Source organism: Callorhinchus milii, unplaced genomic scaffold (genome assembly GCF_018977255.1).
Source record: "Callorhinchus milii isolate IMCB2004 unplaced genomic scaffold, IMCB_Cmil_1.0 Scaffold5, whole genome shotgun sequence".
In the NCBI taxonomy this organism is placed as follows: domain Eukaryota; kingdom Metazoa; phylum Chordata; class Chondrichthyes; order Chimaeriformes; family Callorhinchidae; genus Callorhinchus; species Callorhinchus milii.
In genome coordinates this window covers 31,803,297-31,821,325 of record NW_024704746.1, presented here as the reverse complement: position 1 = coordinate 31,821,325, position 18,029 = coordinate 31,803,297, and the positions used below count along the sequence as shown (strand labels likewise).

The 18,029-nt window shown below is 40.0% G+C and overlaps 1 protein-coding gene across 3 annotated transcripts in view; it reads left to right on the top strand.

Annotated features, from left to right (window-relative positions):
• Window positions 1-17,523, top strand: part of syt1a (synaptotagmin Ia) — a 212,991-nt gene extending 195,468 nt beyond the window's left edge. For all 3 annotated transcript variants that reach the window (XM_007895357.2, XM_007895356.2, XM_007895355.2), the window contains 4 exons: window positions 412-579; window positions 5,402-5,519; window positions 14,102-14,235; window positions 15,544-17,523. In XM_007895357.2, coding sequence (XP_007893548.1) covers window positions 412-579; window positions 5,402-5,519; window positions 14,102-14,235; window positions 15,544-15,750 — 627 coding nt within the window. In that variant the 3' untranslated portion in view covers window positions 15,751-17,523. The remainder of the gene's footprint in view (window positions 1-411; window positions 580-5,401; window positions 5,520-14,101; window positions 14,236-15,543) is intronic.
• Window positions 17,524-18,029: the final 506 nt, after the last annotated feature.

Genomic DNA, 18,029 nt, shown 5'->3' with positions numbered 1-18,029 from the left:
GAAGCAAATACATCAAACTATTGTCAAGAGAAGAAATGTTTTAATTTAGCTATTACAAGAATTTCACAAGGTTTTTTAACATAGATATAATGTCAGTGGAGCTAAAGCATTGTCAAACAACTTTTTCAAAGCGTCTATTATTTACAACTAAAGTTCTAGCAAAGTAATATCCACAAGTGATTGGGTTGGATAACTCTTATTCAGTGATATGTGGACTGCCACAAAGCAGCTATTGACTTCTTGACTAGGTTCAGGAGATACTCTGTCAGTGATTTCTATAAGAAAATTCAATTCATAATTTTTACCAATTTCAATTTAATCCAGGTGACAGGTGAAAGAACAGAGAAATCGATTTGCATGGTGGTGAATTCTTCTTTACTATGTGGATTTATTCTTCATTACCTCCTCCAGATTCCATATGCCGAGCTGGGAGGGAAAACCCTGGTGATGGCAGTTTACGACTTTGATCGATTCTCCAAACATGATGTCATTGGAGAAGTAAAAGTGCCTATGAACACTGTGGACTTTGGTCATGTAACTGAAGAGTGGCGTGATCTGCAGGGGGCTGAGAAAGAGGAGGTAATTGTCCTAAATCTCATTCAAATCCAGGGTGAGATTAAGCTGCATTTCACATACAGTATTCCTACTTTACACATTCCTCGTGTATTAATTTCTGTGCATTAGGGTGTAGCACTTTGTGCTACAGACTGACCTAGGACCTTGCTGTTGAGATAAACCTGCAGGAAAACAACATAAGAAAGTGGAAACTAGAGAAAAAAACATTTAGCCCATCAATCCCACTCGGCCCACAATGCATACAAAATATACCCTGTTATGTATATCGTATAGCTACATGTGATCAATAATACTTTAGTCACCCAGTCCATGCTTATTTGTGGGACACTGCTGTGCGCAATTCACTGCCTTGTTTCGCCCACAAAATATTGAGTAAATTCACTCTACAGTATATTCTGTGAAGTGCTTTGAGATGTCTCAATGATAAGGCGCTATATCAAATGCAAGGATTATTATTATTATTATTATTATTATTATATGTGATCAATCCATATGTGGATCCAAAAAACATTTTATTCCACTTTTAGTTTTAAAAAAGAAAAAGATTCTTTCACTTCTTATGACTAAGAAGAGATTTTTTTTTAACTGCATTGTCCCCAATCTCCATTGGCTCTCCTGCAGTTTGCAGTTTGGGGGTGAAGGCATCCACATGTTAATTTCCAAATCTTCTTTTAAAAATCAAGATAACTTTCTGGTGCAGCTCCAGTGTTTGTGAATCTTCACCTGCTTCCAGTCTCATTGAGTTGAGGATCCTCAGGCTCTTCTGGCTGGGAAACCCAAACGATTAAAACCCCAAATACTGCCTCAACGTGAATGTAATGCATCATTTATTAATTGGTAATCTGGTGGGATGGTGGACATATTGCAATGATGCATCTATTCAATATTGGTAGTCTTTGTAAGTACTCCATGTTTGTGAGGCAATGGTGCTAATGAAACAGCGATTGCCTGACATTTGCTCCAGTGAAGCAGAATTCAAAGCTGGAATCCAAAAAAAATAGAAGCCGTATTTGTTGAGTTGAGAATGCCGGGCGTGTGGTGGTTGCTGTCTGTTCTCTGAAAACATAAGCAGTTTGCCACAGTTACCAGATCACACGAGATAGAAATTGTTTGTTTGGTATGTTTTAGTTTCACGTCAAAGGCCATACAACAAGCAAAATACCGCAACAGTGCTGAGTTACTGGGTTCATTAATTCAGGAACAAAATCTTTGTAGCTCACTTCAAGTCTTCGAATGCTCTTGAATTCTACATTTTTTTCCACCCGTTGAAAGGACACATAGTTATGTAAGACTATCAGTGTGGTACCTGATCTTAATTTCACTCTGTCAGTTCCGTTTTATATTTAACTATTCTGCTTGTGAATCTGGCACCCACCAATTTGCACTCACGCTACAAATACCTACACACTGCTTAACACTTCCTCCTCTTCTTGCCAAGGGCAGAGAAGAGAATAACAATGATCTAATGAAATGTCAACACATCTACTCAAAAATCAGCTGCAACGTTTTTTTTTACAATAAATCTAATGCATTTTTCTCCTTGTGAATACCATCAATTTGATTTGTCATTATAACAATAAAAACAAAAGTCCACGGCATTGGCTGCATCATTCCCGGCATCGTCGTGGCAACAATGGAAGTTGGCTGCTCCCAAGCCTAAAGGCATATTTCCTCATTAAAATAATGTTTAATGCCAGTTAAAAGGAAAAATTCCATTCTGGGACATTTCTTCTGGCGTAACGAACCACAGACCTGACCTGGAGGCAACAAAGTCCAAGAATAAAACCGTGTTTAATCCTGTATCACTGTCAATGCTATTGATATACTGCCTTCCTTGAAGATCTGTCTCAAGACTTTCTCTTTGATCGCACCTTCGGTCATCTTTCCATCCTTATCCCCCTTGGCCCCCACCCCTCCCGCATCCAACCCCCAGCTTGGGTGCAAACCATTGACTGTCTAGCGACTTGGGACATCTTCCCAAAATGAAAGGCGTTTTATAAGTACAATTTGTTGTTGTTGTTGTTGTTGTGACAGCTCAGATGCAGGCTTTTAGAAGCATTGGTGAACAATCAAACAATAATATAATCTACGTTATCAAGATGTACCCCTAAGGGTCATCTTTGCCCCCACATCTCCGTTGGCTTCCACAACTGCCCCCCCCTCTTCCCCTCTGTGGGGGGGGGGGGTCGAGTACCTAGTCCGCTGTGTAACATGCTTTGAGAGGTGTTCCCGACATAAAAGGTGCCAATAAATCAATGTAAGTTCTGCCGCATTTAATTTCAAGATTGTTGTGAAGTGCTAAAAGCCAGTCCCACTTGTTGTTTGGTTCGGTTTGATGTTACAACCAGTTAAACTGAATTTCATTTTGTGTCGGATAATCACTCTGCTCAATCACTGTACGACACGTTCTAGTTCATCTGGCATCCGTGTTGTCACAAGTCATATTATTAGCGCTCCTCTTTGAGTGAAATTAATTTTGTGTTGTGCAATGGCCTGCACAGACCTATGAGACATTGAAGAATATTATCAGGTGGAAGCCAAACTAAGCCGAGTGGCAAAATGGAATGAGATGGGATCATTAGAGCATAGCATCTCGCTGCAGGCATTGCTGGAGAGACTGAGGGAGCTGGAAACATTGCGAGAGGATTTATTTGCTGAAATAGTGAAAATGTTTGGGCACTTTTTTGATAGGACAACCAGTTCTGTTTTTGACATTTTGGCCTCTGGTAACAGACAGCTTTCAGCATTGTGATGTGTGGTCTGAATGCACCCTTGTGTTTCAGTAAATACATGAGACTGTCAACACATTATAGTTGCCTTTCTTTTTTCCTCTGCTCACATGCAGCAAACTCTTTGTTTACTTGCAGTTTTTTTTTAGGTTTTACCAGAAAATTATTAAATTGATTACGTAAAAACAAAAATAGATTACATTTGTGCAGCACCTTTCATATCAGGAGGATGTCCCAAGACGCTGGACAATCAGAGATTTGGACCCAAGCTGGTGGGTTGGGATCAGGAAGGGGCAGGATAGGGGTAGGAGTGTGACTGAAGGTGCGGTCGAAGAGGAATGTCTTGAGACATACCTTGAAGTAGGCAAGGGAGGGAACAAGGGTGGCGGAGAGGCTAAAGGCCATACCCAGTATTCAGTTTATCTGCCCTTTTTTTAAAATGTCTATTTTGCACATTATTTACAGAATGGTTATATAGGAAATTCTAATTATTCTGAAACACAGGAATATGTCAAAGCGCAAGGAATATTTCAATCCATAGCGTTGTTCGATTTCAGTAATTAAAATAGTAATTCAATGCAGCAGCTTATCACGTTACTGAGACATCTCAAACACTTGTCAGGATTTTAATGTAAAGTGCAGCAGCTGTGTATTTGTTGGCGAATATGGCAGTCAATTTGCACGCAGAATATAGAAGCGTGTGTAATTTTGAGACCGAAATGCTGCTGATTAACAATGGGAGCTCATTTGTGTAATAGGTCATATGCTTTAGCTGTAAAATGAAAAGAAGAGGAACTGTGGCATTTGTGTTGCAACATAAAGATTATGTGAAATAAACACCTTCTTTGGTCTCTCAACTAACAGCTCCTTGGAGCCCACATATCAGTCTGGTTGAGTGCTCCCAGCATGACAACCTGGTTTTAAATATCCTTGCAGATATGACATTTTAATAAATATGTGACTGAGTGTCATTTAGTTCCGGTAAGATTATAACTGCTCACTTATCTAACCTGGAACTGGGAGTTGTGGAGACAGGACGGGAATACTGATTTTCCAACTTTTCTCTAAAGAAACATGGAGCGAGAGCAACATTTAACACCTTTACTTTGTACCGTCTTTTGATGAATCGAGAGGTTTGTGATAAAACCTGACAGCAGAGAAACCATTGTCACCTCCAGTTTTGCCACTCAAACAGTAGTCCGGATCCGATTACACGTATAAAACTACACACAGGATTAGAGATATATTAACTGGATTAAGTGCAGTAATCCAAGAAAGTGTTCAGATGGGATCATTAACGTGGGAAACAATGCGAAATTAAATTAATCCTTTGCCTGAAGGAGGAAATAATCCTATCAAAGTGAAGGAGTCTTGGGTGGAAAAAGGCTCCCGGTTAAGCTCTAAAGGATAGCGGTGGGGAAGGATAGCTGAATTGTAACAGCATCTGGGTTGAAAAGAAGCTCAGTGTTATAGGGCTGGCCTTGTTTTGGGCACAAATGCAACCTATAATTTCTATTTTGTTCACATGGAGGGGCAAGTGAAAACTGGGCTGGGGGCAGGCGGGAGTTAACATGAAATGGTTCTTGTCCTGAGAGTTTGTTCCATCTTCACATTAACATTGTTTTGGAAACTTACCTCATGCAAGATTGAAACAGTGCCTCACATTCGATTAAGATCAGTTCTCATTTATAAATTATTTTATTTTGATTTCAAATTGATTTTTTTTCTCTCTGCCCACAGACTACGGAAAATTTCAATACGGTGTATATTAGAAACTGGCACGCTTCAAAGTGCAGGTTAACTGAACTCTTCCATCAAAGCAAAATGTGCTTAAATACGTCACTCCATTAGCTGGGGTGGATCCTGCTGTAACAGATGTTCTGCGAAAACTCGCAGAGTGAATCGTGCGTTCGGGAAGCAATAATAAAGACTAAAATACATCCCACGAGCTGCAAAATAAAACCAGATTCTGTTAATTGATGCTGACTATAGTGTCTTGCTTAAAAGAAAAACATTATTATTGAGCAGTCAAATAAGACTGACATTTATTAAATCTGATTCTCAATTGATGTGTTTGCTTTGCTTTCCTCTTACAGCAAGAGAAGCTGGGTGATATTTGTTTCTCTCTCCGCTATGTGCCGACGGCTGGTAAATTGACTGTTGTCATTCTGGAGGCAAAGAACTTAAAGAAGATGGACGTGGGTGGATTGTCAGGTAGGTGATAATATGCGATTTTTTTATCTAGCTGAAATATCAACATCTGTTATGACCCATAACTTTTATGGAGTGACTGCTGGCTAGAGGAGATAAGAGATGACTGAACACTCCCTTTTTTAATATATGAGAAGTGCTCTATTAATGAAAGTCGATAGAATGTGCTTAGAGGAAACTGCTGCTGTGTAGATAAAATTAGCCTTTCAATACTCATTGCTGGGTCGGTTTGATTGCATTCCAAACAATAACTTTGTGTTTGAACACGTTGACCCTCTTTGAACCCTGTTGTCCAAAGCCTCACAAAACTTTCTTGGGAGTGGACAGATTTCGTCTGAGTCCAGCTTCTAAATTGTGTAGTTTTCAGCCCAGCAAGCAATGATCAATAATCTCACTAGGCAGGGCCACCCATGAAAAGCAACTTCAATCCAGCTGTTTAGCGACCTGGTAGTTGTGCGGTTCATACATCGCCAAAGTAAATGTGTTGATTGACTGCTAGCTGGAAAAAAATCTGTTTACAATAGAGTCAGCACTGAGAGACTCATCCTGTTGTTCAACATTTTATTTTGACAATCGCTAGAAAGTGCAAAGGTTAAACAGTGCAGCAGATGCAAATGTAAACATAATGACATAAAATTGCGAAACTTTCAGACTGCAATTATATTTTTTTTAAAAAACTGGCATCACTTTAAAGTTTTATAGTTGTTTAGTAACCGACAGACTGCCAGGCAGTCTATCGAGTGTCACGTAGTACGTTAAAGCTACACAGTGATGCTGCACGATGGAATGGGGAATGTTTGCTTGACACGTTCCCCTCCCATTCACGCTCTACTAAGTATTTAATCTGTGTGTGTTGCTGTTGTGACAGAAGCTCAAGAGACCACCTCTTTAAGTTGCCTGATGATGGCTAATTCAAGTAGTGTCTTGTTCGACTCTCAACTGTCTTTTTTCCCCCACATTCAAGCCATGACCCGCTCTGCCTTCCCTCACCTCCGTAACATTGCCCGACTCCATCACTACCTCACCCCTCAGGCCGCTGAAACTCTTGTTCATACCTTCATCACCTCCAGGCTCGACTACGCAAATGCCCTGCTTGTCGGCCTTCCCAACTCCTCCCTCCACAGGCTGCAGAGAATCCAGAACTCTGCAGCCCGTGTCCTCTCCCGCACCAAACTCCTTGACACCATCTTCCCCATTCTCGCTCGACTCCACTGGCTCCCAATCCTTCAGAGGATCCAGTTCAAGATCCTGGTCCTCACATACAAAGCCCTCCATGGCCTCGCCCCACCCTACCTATGCGACCTCCTAACCCCCTACCAACCCGCCTGTTCCCTCCACTCAGCCGGCTCTGGCTGCTCCACGTCCCCCGACCCACCCGCCCCACCATTGGCGAGAGAGCCTTCAGCCACTCTGCCCCCAACCTCTGGAATTCCAACTCCCAATCACTCTGCCTCGCCCCCTCCTTAGCCTCCTTCAAGTCCCAAACCCTCCTCTTCGACCATGCCATCGGCCACCCCCTTCCCCTCCCTTCCCCCCCAACCCAGGTCTGAAATGCTGTACTCTGTCCAGCGCCTTGGGACATCCTCCTGACATGAAAGGCGCTATACAAATGTAATCTTGTTGTTGTTATGTTAGGGATGGTACTTGGATGCACCACTTTTTCTCTCAGCTACTTTAGGGCCACAGTGTTAGGGCATCACAGGAGACAGAGTTGAAAGAAAAGAAGAGTGAAAGGTAAATAGCATACCTTCCCATCAGTATCCTCCATGTGACAGAACATGATTATTATTAATAATAATAATCCTTGCATCTGATATAGCGCCTTACTGCGTCGTCGAGACGTCTCAAAGCGCTTTACAGGATACACTGTAAAGTGAATTGAGTACATATTTTGTGGGCAAAAATGTGGCAGCCAATTGCGCCCGGCAATGTCCGCAAAGAGTCGTGGATTGAGTGACCAAATTATTATTATTTATTTACTTATGAAGGTATTATTACCCGCAGAAAAGCGACCTGCCAATCGCAACCAGGTTCCTACTTACTGCTAGGTAAACAGAGGCGTGTGGAGTAAGGAAACTTGCCCAGCATTTCACCCTGTCCGGGAATCAATTCCAGGTCCTCTCGATGATGAGGCAAGTGCTCAAACCACTAAGCTACAGTCAACTAGGACTCCACTAAGCAACAGTCAAGGGTATAGAAAGGGGATTTGTCCCATCAAGTCTGGACTGGTGTTTTTCGCAACCTAAGCTACCTAATCTAACCCACTCTCTTGCTCGCTCCTTTTTCCCTTTTATAATGCTCTATGCTCTCTGAATGTGGAGTCCTGTAGCTCAGCGGTTAGAGCACTCGCTTTGCAAGCGAGAGACCTGAGTTCAATTCCAGGCAGAGGGCGAAACCTTGGGCAAGTTTCCTTACTCCACACAGAGCCTAATAATAATCCCTCCAAAACCAAAAACAATAATAAATTGGTCATTTTCAATCTACGACTGTTTGTGGGACATTGCTGTGCGCAATTGGCTGCCGCGTTCGCCCACAAATATACAGTCAATTCACTTTACAGTGTATTCTGTGAAGCGCTTTGGGACGTCCTCCCGACGTGAAAAGCGCTATATCAAATGCAAGAATTATTATTATTATTATCATCAGTACTAAAGATAAATATAGATAAAACATACAAATAGACCATCTTGAGCAGACACGTGCAAAAACACCAGTATAGCAAGGTTGCGATGCTGATGGGAACATTTTAATCTTGCAAAAACTGAGTTCTATCATAATGTTTAAAGAGTTATCAATAGGTACAAACTGTGCCAAGTGAAAGGACGAAAAAAGGGGAATTAGTTTTCATAGTGTTTATACTATCACTGCAGAACATTAGGTTTTTAACGCACAGCACTAAGATTACTTAATGCCACACACACACATACCACGTGCAGTATTTTATCTCCTCGCAGTCCTTATTAATACAGACAGTGGTGAGAACACTTTGACCAGTGTTGGGTGATGCAACAGACTTCACATTGTTAATTGCAATCTAATGGTTGTCACAGAATAAACTCACACTTTGAGCTATGGTGCTTAAAACTGCAACTTGCATTAACATCAGTGAACAAAATGTATCCTCTAGTCTTACAGTAAGGGAAAGTAAAGGAAAGTTTCTGCTGTTAGAAACAAAACCAATACATCTTCCACCACCCACTCTAAATTCTATATCCAGAAAGCTCCGTATCTATCGTGCTACATTACTTGCCTGGATCACATTCAATACATCAAAACTTAAAGTATCTTGAAGTAAATTTCCTCCTCAGTAATCTTGTTCAGTAGCATTGTTACAAAAATATTCATTCTCTTATTGATGGATTCCATATAGCCTATCCAGCCAACTGTAACTACCAATGTAAATTAATGAGCAATGTAGGAAACACTGCTTAATTCCATTGCAGAGTGTTTCTGTAATCCCGTTGTATAGTGTAACTGGGCAGATTATGAGATCTGTCTTGTCATAAATCAAATTATTTTCTGTTTACACAAACAGAATTGCCATTTTGTTCCTTTTTCCTATTACATCTGTTGAATTCAATACTTTATCATTTATAATTGGTATTTACCGCCTTCACTTATTTTATGTTTCTTCTGTGGACTGGAAAAGTGGGACTGTCCAGGCAGCAGATTTCTCCTGGGTCAGCTTTATAATAATAATGATCCTTACATTTGATATAGCGCATTATCACATCGTTGAGACACCTCAAAACACTTCACACCATATACTGTGGAGTAGATTGACTGTATATTTGGTGGTCTTTTCCAAGACTGGTCAAACAGGAGGTGTGTTCAACTCTGAAAACAGGGGCTCCTTCCTCCTCAGATATAGAGAATTCCTCTGGTATGCAGGACGCCTTGTTCAGCCTCCCGCCATGAGAACGGTTGAAGCTGGCAAAAGGAGGCTAATAGCTTGCAGTTCCAGGCTTCAATGCAAAATGAATTTGGGATTTTAAAGGTTACTAGTTTATTTGCAAGTAGAGATGAGCTGTTTAGACAGAGGAACCCCATTGCCTTATGATGCTTCTGATTATTCTGATTTTTTAAAAAAGGTTTTTAAAAAAATTCACACAATAATTCTAGAAAATAAGTATTGGATACATAAACTCTTCACCAGATCAGCAGAAAAGCTTGGATGAAGAAGGCCCTTCGGCCCTTTTGATCTCATCCTCCCAGAATATTTATCCTCACATCTTCCCATTGCAGCATCAAACTATTATACGCTGTATAATATCTAAAATAGTGTGGAGGAAAATGTAAAAATTATACTTTTACCTCAAATGTGTTTTCCTGTTAAAATGAAATCATTCATTCTTACTGACGCTAACATTCTTTGCTCAGATTAGCATTTGCTGCTCATTCCCCACTTGTAGATTGTCAGCCTATGAGTTGGAGTTGATTTTCTTTGGAAACAATTCCACATTTTATGGAAAGCAAAATGATAAATCAATGTGTTTAACGCTAGCAGCAATACTAGTTGACGCACAAATCCAACAGGGCGGAGGAAACACAATCTTACTGATTGCAGTCTGTCTCAAACTGACAATCAAGTTGTTGCCAGAGGGACAGAGATGCTTAATGGGATTAGTAATAAAAAGTGTTTATCTTTTCTGAAGTGATGATTATATGCAGCATCTTGAAATTTACAAGGTGCATTGAGCAGTTTGCAAAAAAAAACATGATCTTGTTTTTGGTGCATTAACAGCACGGGCCATGAAATATTGGGACACTGATTCACGCTCACAAATCCGCACACTCGATCTGAATCTTGATCATTGCTGCCTTGGGAAAGGCAGCAAGTGCAGTAAAGATGCTTTGTGCCACTTAATTGCTCTTTGTGTAAACGCTCCACATGGTGTGGTATTTAAAGTAGGAAAATCCCTAATTCTGATCTTTAATCTGATCTCAGACAGGATGTTACAAAACCAGCCAGCTTTCCTTACCCGATTTCCAACGACCCTTGTTGGAAAGTGTGTTTGTGTAAGGTGGACGAGGAAAGGATTGTGATATCCTCTCTATCTCACTTTCCTTCTCCTATTATTAGCATCTACGACCAGGGGTCATAATTGAAGAATAGCCAGTTGGTTAAGGGTGTCCAACATTTATAGATTCTTCTGTGGTGTCAGGAGCAGGAACAACAAAACAACAACTACTACTTGTATTTATATAGCGCCCTTTCTTGCGAGGCAGAGTCACGGAGCTCTTAACAGTGACGGAGCCTGATGCCGTGGTGACGGGGGGGAGGGAGGACTTGACCATAAGAATGGTCAAAGAGGAAGGTCTTCTGTCATGATCTAAACGAGGGGAATGAGGAGGTAAACTTAAAGAAGGCACAGTGGCAGAGACAGACAGTCAAGGTGTGCAACTCATTTCCCAGTTGTTTACTAAAACATTAAAAGGTCTGAAATTAGAAATTTTAGACGTAAATTAATGTGCCACTTTAATTCAAGAGAAACAAATAAGATGTGCATTTGGGACAAAGCCGGGGTATTTGGAATGGGGGCTCATTGCAAAAGCTGAGCTCAGATTAGAAAAACTTTGCATTTATTTCCATTAGATTAGATGTGAAGGGAACTTGCCCTGTCCTGACAGTGTTATTAATCTTTGCTTTTACTTAATGGGGTTACTAAACCTCTCTCCAAAATACCCCGAACAAAATTACTGCCTGATATCTTGGAAGTAAATAAAAATGAACTTTCTGCATCAAAGCGGAGTATATTCAATTTTAAAAAAGCACATTACTAACTGAATAACATGCAAGCAGCTGGTGTAGCTGAAGGAAAAACAAGCACCTCATTATTCAGAGAGTGTATTTGCCAACGCCTGTACATGTAGGGTGTAATGTCACCAACAGGAATGCTGCATTTCGTAGCCTCCAGCCTTTTGCACTGATGATTATTTTCTCCTGAAATTCCCTAATTCAATCTTTAATTTTAAAGTGCCCGAGCAAAAATCTTGTAGCATGATGAATGTTTCCTCGCTAATGGCCTTTAACAATCTCTCATCTCCAAATGCAGCAAAGTGTTTGTGTTTCAAAATGAATGTATTGGAAAAACGTTTCTTTTAACAAAAAATGAAAGTGTTTCACTTCCCACAGCCAGTGTTATGTTATCCCCATTGTTTCAGTCTTTATCTCCTTTTGTTGGCTGGGAGGCACAAGTTTCCCATCAATCAGTTCCATCAGAATAAAAAAAAACTTTCCAAGACATTCCGATTCCTAATATGGTAACCAAAGGGAGATTGACCCAAGTTCTTCTCAGTCAGTGGAGAAAGCTTTCCTGTGGCGACAAGTGATTTTCCTTATGAATGTGAGCACGCAGAACAGCACAACACATGCAGAGTGCTGCTCGGTGGTAAAACGCTTCCCTCACTCCCGGAGATACAGGGTTTCGTTCCTGATGAGAGCAGTTCAAATTTTAGCCTTCCTCAGTTTATTACATACATGTGTTGCTTTATACAGCAGCCACAGTACTGTTATGTTCAGTTTGCAACATCCATGCCTGGTCACTGGAACTGCCCTGCTGTTTTGGAAAGGTCTGAACAGACCTGGTGTAGAAGAACGTGAGGTTGACTGAACGAGCAAGACCTGATGGGGGGGAAGAATCAGAAAGATTGAGCACTTGGGCCAGTTAGAGCAGGAGAGCACGTCTGAGCACTTGGGACTTTGGGACGTGGGAGGAGAAAGTTAATAGCAATGACTTTTATGGGGGAGGGGGGCGTTGAACACTTGGGCTGTTTGGTGGAAGGAGAAGATATAGTCAACACAACAGGCTGCACAGAGATGGAGCACTCAAACTGTACTGGTAATTGAATGCTCCCACTATGTCCAAAGGTGACAAGAAAAGTACCTCTGAATGTGTGTCTCAGCACCTCTGGAAAAGTAATGCTTATTGCTGGTTGTAAAGTAGCCTCACAGTTCAGAAAATAAATGGCATCCAGGTTACCTTCAATTTGAGCTACAGATCATCTGTGATCTAATAGAATGGCGGAACAGGCTTGAGGTGCTCAATGGTCTACTCCTGTTCCTGTGTAAGGCAAAAGAGAGAGCATTGACTCATATGCTATTGCCTCTGGTAGGGAATGAAGCCCCATCTCAGAAAGTAGTAGCAAATACATTTTAAATAATATTTCTAAAAGCATAACTGTTCAAACGCATTGGAAAGTGGACAGTGCCCACAAGTACAAGTGCTTCAAAGAGACAACTTGGACAGTGCTGCTTTCAGTGAACATCCGTCTTCCAGTTATTCTAGCACATTGCCTGGTTTGGCTCAAAATATTCATTATTTATGTATAAACATAAATTCTTTCCAAAAAATGAGTGTATTGGCCTGTGGTAGAGCACCAGACTCGCAGCCAGAGGGCTCACTGGCTTTGTCTGATGTTCCAACTCAGTTGCCCTTTCCTGCAGTTGGTCACTGGGTGGGAATAGTGGAACATTCCATACACTACTCATCTGATCCTGAAGCAGCTCTGAAGATAACCATAGTGGCATTTGCATTTAGACTAAAATGTAGGGTTGAAGATCAGCATCAGTGCCTTGAGATGATTGAGAGAGTCAAATACAGACTGGGTAAGTATCAGTATCATTGAATACTGAGAAAAGGGAAGGAAATGGGATTAGAAAAAGAGCTTTTATTGAACCAATTAACGTCTCAGAGCATTTCGTACCTGGAGACTGAGTGACTAATGATTATGTAGAAAGTTGACAGACAGATATTTCACAGAAATCCTATGTACATTTGATGGCATGCCTGGAAATATCGAAACGGCTAATTCAGTCGTGCTATTTAATAGGTATACATAGTTACGAAAAGGTAAACTTGTACTTTTCCCTCTCCATTGGTGGAAAGATCAACTCTCCATAAAAACAATGATAAAACATATTCTCTATCAGTTTACTTATTCATGACTATTTAGTAAATACATAATTTTAAAGAAAATGGAGATCACTTGAGAAAAAAAATTCTCGTTAAATGCAGTCATTATAGCGAGCAGAAAATGAAATATCTGGAGCTCCACTAAAAATTAAATTCAACAAATAACAATTTTATTTATATTACCATATCATTTTAAAGCCAATTTGCAGAACTACAAAACCATTTGGTACATGTTGTTTTGATGTCCTAAGATAGTCCATTAATATTCCCATTTAATCATAAAAATCAAAATACTGCCTAAAGGAAAACAGTTTGATCAAATTGCGTATTTAAAATAGATATTATATCTGTTTCTCATCAATGTGGATGGGGAATGTGTGAATAATGATTTGAAATAAGCAGCGAGACAGAAATGAAACTTTGTTCTTGGCAAGGGAAAGGGAGTTNAAAAAAAGCCAATAACTAATAAAAAATAATCCTTGCATTTGATATAGCGCCTTATCACGACTTTGAGACATCTCAAAGCGCTTCACAGGATATACTTTAAAGTGAATTCACTGTATATTTTATAGGTGAAAAATATGTGCGCTGTCTGCAAATGCATTTTGTGCTTTGAGCTTCAAAGCAGCACTTAACCCCAGTCTGGCTCCTCACCATTACTTCCCCCAGATCCTTACGTGAAGATTCACCTGATGCAGAATGGCAAGAGGCTGAAGAAAAAGAAGACAACGATTAAGAAGAACACTCTTAACCCTTACTACAACGAGTCATTCAGCTTTGAAGTACCATTTGAACAGATACAGGTAAAGTCAATCAGGAGGCAACTTTACAATACATTTTCTAATTTCAGACTTCATAAATATTCAATGAGCGTTCTTGTTAATTACTAAGTGTGCATGCTTTCATTAACACCGTCACTTGGCTTGGCAGCTATGTAATAGCAATGTGTCTGGTTACAAGGTGAGAGAATTAACACTTAACCCACCAAGTGCTGCTCAAACCACGCCTTTCCTTTTAATCTTAAACCGGCAAAATGTGGAGTGGCAACAGAACTCCAAATTTGGCGGATTAAGAGTGAAGAGTAAAAAAATTGATTTTGTTGGGTAAGAATATNAAAAAAAACAGAATCTGTGGCGGTCTCGGTAGTCCAGTTCCTGAGTCATGTGGGTCCACAGTATTCCAGAGCACTGCTGATGACAATATAGACAGCAGCCCAATCACCAACAAACACATTCAAAACACGAGGCTCCCTGTTGGGTAAATAATCGTATTAGCGGCCAACAGAACAAGAGGTAAAATGTATCCGCTTGAGGTAAGATTGGTTCAGTGGTGGAAATCAGAAATCACTGGCATCAAAGGGTTAATATTTTTTCTCAAGAAAAGGTATGATAGTGCTGTAGGGAAAGATATTGTGATCTGAAATGATGAGAGTATCTGAGAAACTGTTCTCCCTGAATGAGTGAATTGATTTTCATTACGCTGTGTCACAGAATGCTCAGACATGGATCCTTGCCCATATATTGTTTGTGGTTTGTCTCAGGCTATCGGGAGAGGCTTGTGCGTTTCCCAACAGTGGTGCATGTACAATCTGTACAATCCAGTTCCTCATGACAGCCTAAGGTTTGGTACAAATTTAGCAATTGCACTTGGAGGCCATATGAAGGCTGGTGTGGTGAATAGAAAAATGGCACATTGGTACAATGAAGTATTCTTCACAGGTTAAGGAGATTTTGTAAGGTGAAGTGGAAAAGCTTCATATGCTATTTGTAAGTGAGCTGAGAGTGTTTGATACCAAGTACCAAACATAGAAATATCCTGTTCCTCCAATACTGATCCTCTGCACCTTCATAAGCACAACAGTTCACCATAAATAAGCATTTATGTAAGGTTTAGGCTGACCTTAGTTCTGCCATTATCTTATTGCATGGGAAAGCATCCTGATATAAATACAAAATTTGGATTCCAGTACAACTTACATTAATACAGCACCTTACACAACACATCAAATGACTCAACTATGTATTGAGTAAAGAATGGAGGTCAAGTATTGAATACCATTCCCTCAATTCCAGATCTTAATAATGTTCTAATATTTTTTTTTACACCCACAGAAAGTGCAAGTTGTTGTTACTGTCCTGGACTATGACAAGATTGGCAAGAACGATGCTATCGGCAAAGTTTTTGTGGGCTACAATAGCACTGCGGCAGAGCTGCGACACTGGTCAGACATGTTGGCCAACCCAAGGCGACCCATTGCACAGTGGCACACCCTACAGCAGGAGGAGGAGGTAGATGTTGCTCTTGGGCTCAAGAAATAAAATTTAAAAAAAGCCTTTCAATGTTTCTCCATTTAGTTCTCACAGTTAGTATCTGTAAATACCTCAGTAAGACTGATCCCCCATTGCCACCCTGAATGTTAGACCAAGTTGTATTTCCTCAATTCATTCATTCCCCTCCCCGGCCCCCCCATCAATGGTAGGTCTAGTGGAACTAAAGCCCCTTGAAACATTTCATCACACTAAATACTCTCCACCTGTTTCATCCTTTTAAGCAATATGATCTGTGTAGATAGAGCATGACTGAAATGATGTATCACACAGTTGTACATAACAGTAAGCTGATAAATGATTTCTAGTCTGTGTGTTTGTATGTTGTTAGCGTTTCTTAATCCCGTGCATATCTAGATGTTTTTAATAAGATGTTCTATTTTAAACTATGTAAATTGACGGAGAAATAGGAAAGTTGATGCTATATATTATTGGGTAAATATATCTTCTGCATTCCAGTGATTTCCTTCTTGTAAGCCTCTAGACCAAGATGGAAATTCATCTTAGGTAAAGATAAGCAAGAGGGACAAAAATGTACTGAAATAGATAGTCTAGCTTTGTACACTTTGGCGGACCTCTTGCACTTACTAGGTGCTTACTTCAGGAGGAGTTTTTAAATGTTTCATGTGATAATGTAGTCAATGGCACTATTATAAAGCTATCAGTCATTCCATTAGAGTCTAAAGGACTGCTCTGTGTATCACTGTGACTGCTGTGTGTGCTTAGAATTGTACATTCTTCAGTGGATAGCAGCAAATTTATTCAATCGTAATTCTGATTTAGGCATAGATTTGCCACAATAATCATTCCTTTCTACTGCCACGTTGAATGCCTGCATAGCACAGACAGTTCTCTTAAACTTTGGACCAATATAGAACTGTAAGGCTATGTACGAGAGGTGTATTTTATTAAAAGAAATAGCAGGAACAGAATAATCATATAGCATCTTTTTTGAGCACTGTGCAATCTAGACGCAAAGGTCATGAAAATAGAGTTCCTGAGATGGTGTACTCTGTCTTAAAATGAAGCAACAAAAAGCTTTAGGTATTCAGCCGTTAGCATATACTACCATACTCTTAGCTCAGGATTTTAATACAAAGGTTACACAACGAGCACATTGCATTAGGAACTGCCACTTAAATGCTAACCAATGTTAATGTGCAGATTTAATCTACAAGAGCAAGATAATAGATATATATACACTGCCAAAAAATTACTACAATCCTTTCGTAAAATCACTATTTAGTGTTTTCTCTGTGTTTTAAAAAGTACAGCCATAGCCAGAAGGTGCCCCTTTCCTTTCTATTCACTGAGCAACGACTGGTACACTTCAATAAACAAAAAGCCACAATAAATCTAATCTTTATGAAAATGAAGCGTAAAGTATTAGAGCCAGATGCTGTAGAATGATACTAGTTGCCTTTGTGTATGATTATGTATATTACCTGCCTGCTTAAGTATTTTACATGTGAACTTTCTCTGTATCTTGTAGAAATATTGAGATGTTTTTTTCTGCCACTTTGCTCGTGACCAACGAGCTGACCAGTAGAGCTCTGTAAACCTTAATTTTTGATGAGGTGTTTATATTTTGTTTCACTTTGTGTAGTGAATTACACTGTGGAGTTTCTGATGTTATATAACTGAATATTATACTAGTGTTCAATAAAAGTTTTATTTCCTGTTGACGTTTAAATGATTGTATAATTCTGTGTGTTCTTTACTGATTGTTTATATAAAAATATTAAAGTTGATTACAGATTTAAAGAAATGTCTATTGAAATGATGATCGGGATATTTAGCATTTTGCTGAAAAAAGCCCCTGTTAAATATCTGGTTGATGTGAACTGATCGGCAGACTTCAACAAACTTCCAGCACCAGCATTGTACAAATTATGTACAAGCATTTCACACTTATCATGCTTTTCACCCCCTTTACTCCACATACACTTGCACTCGCTCGCCTCTGAGGCAGAAGATTGCAATTCAAGTCCCTCGTTGAGACTTTGATCTCATAAGCGAGGGGGGCACTGCACTGTCGGAGGTGCCACGGTCCGGATGAAACGATTAACCAAGATCCTATCTACTTGTTCAGTTGGACGTTAAAGATCCCATGGCATTATTCAAAAAGACAAGGGAGTTTCTGCCGATGCCCTGGCCAACAATCCCCCATAAAATTGTAGGATATTGCTGGGTGCAAATTGACTGCTGTGTTTTCCTACAAATACCCAGTCACTACGCTTTACAGTAAAATCTTGAGAAGTACTTTAAGA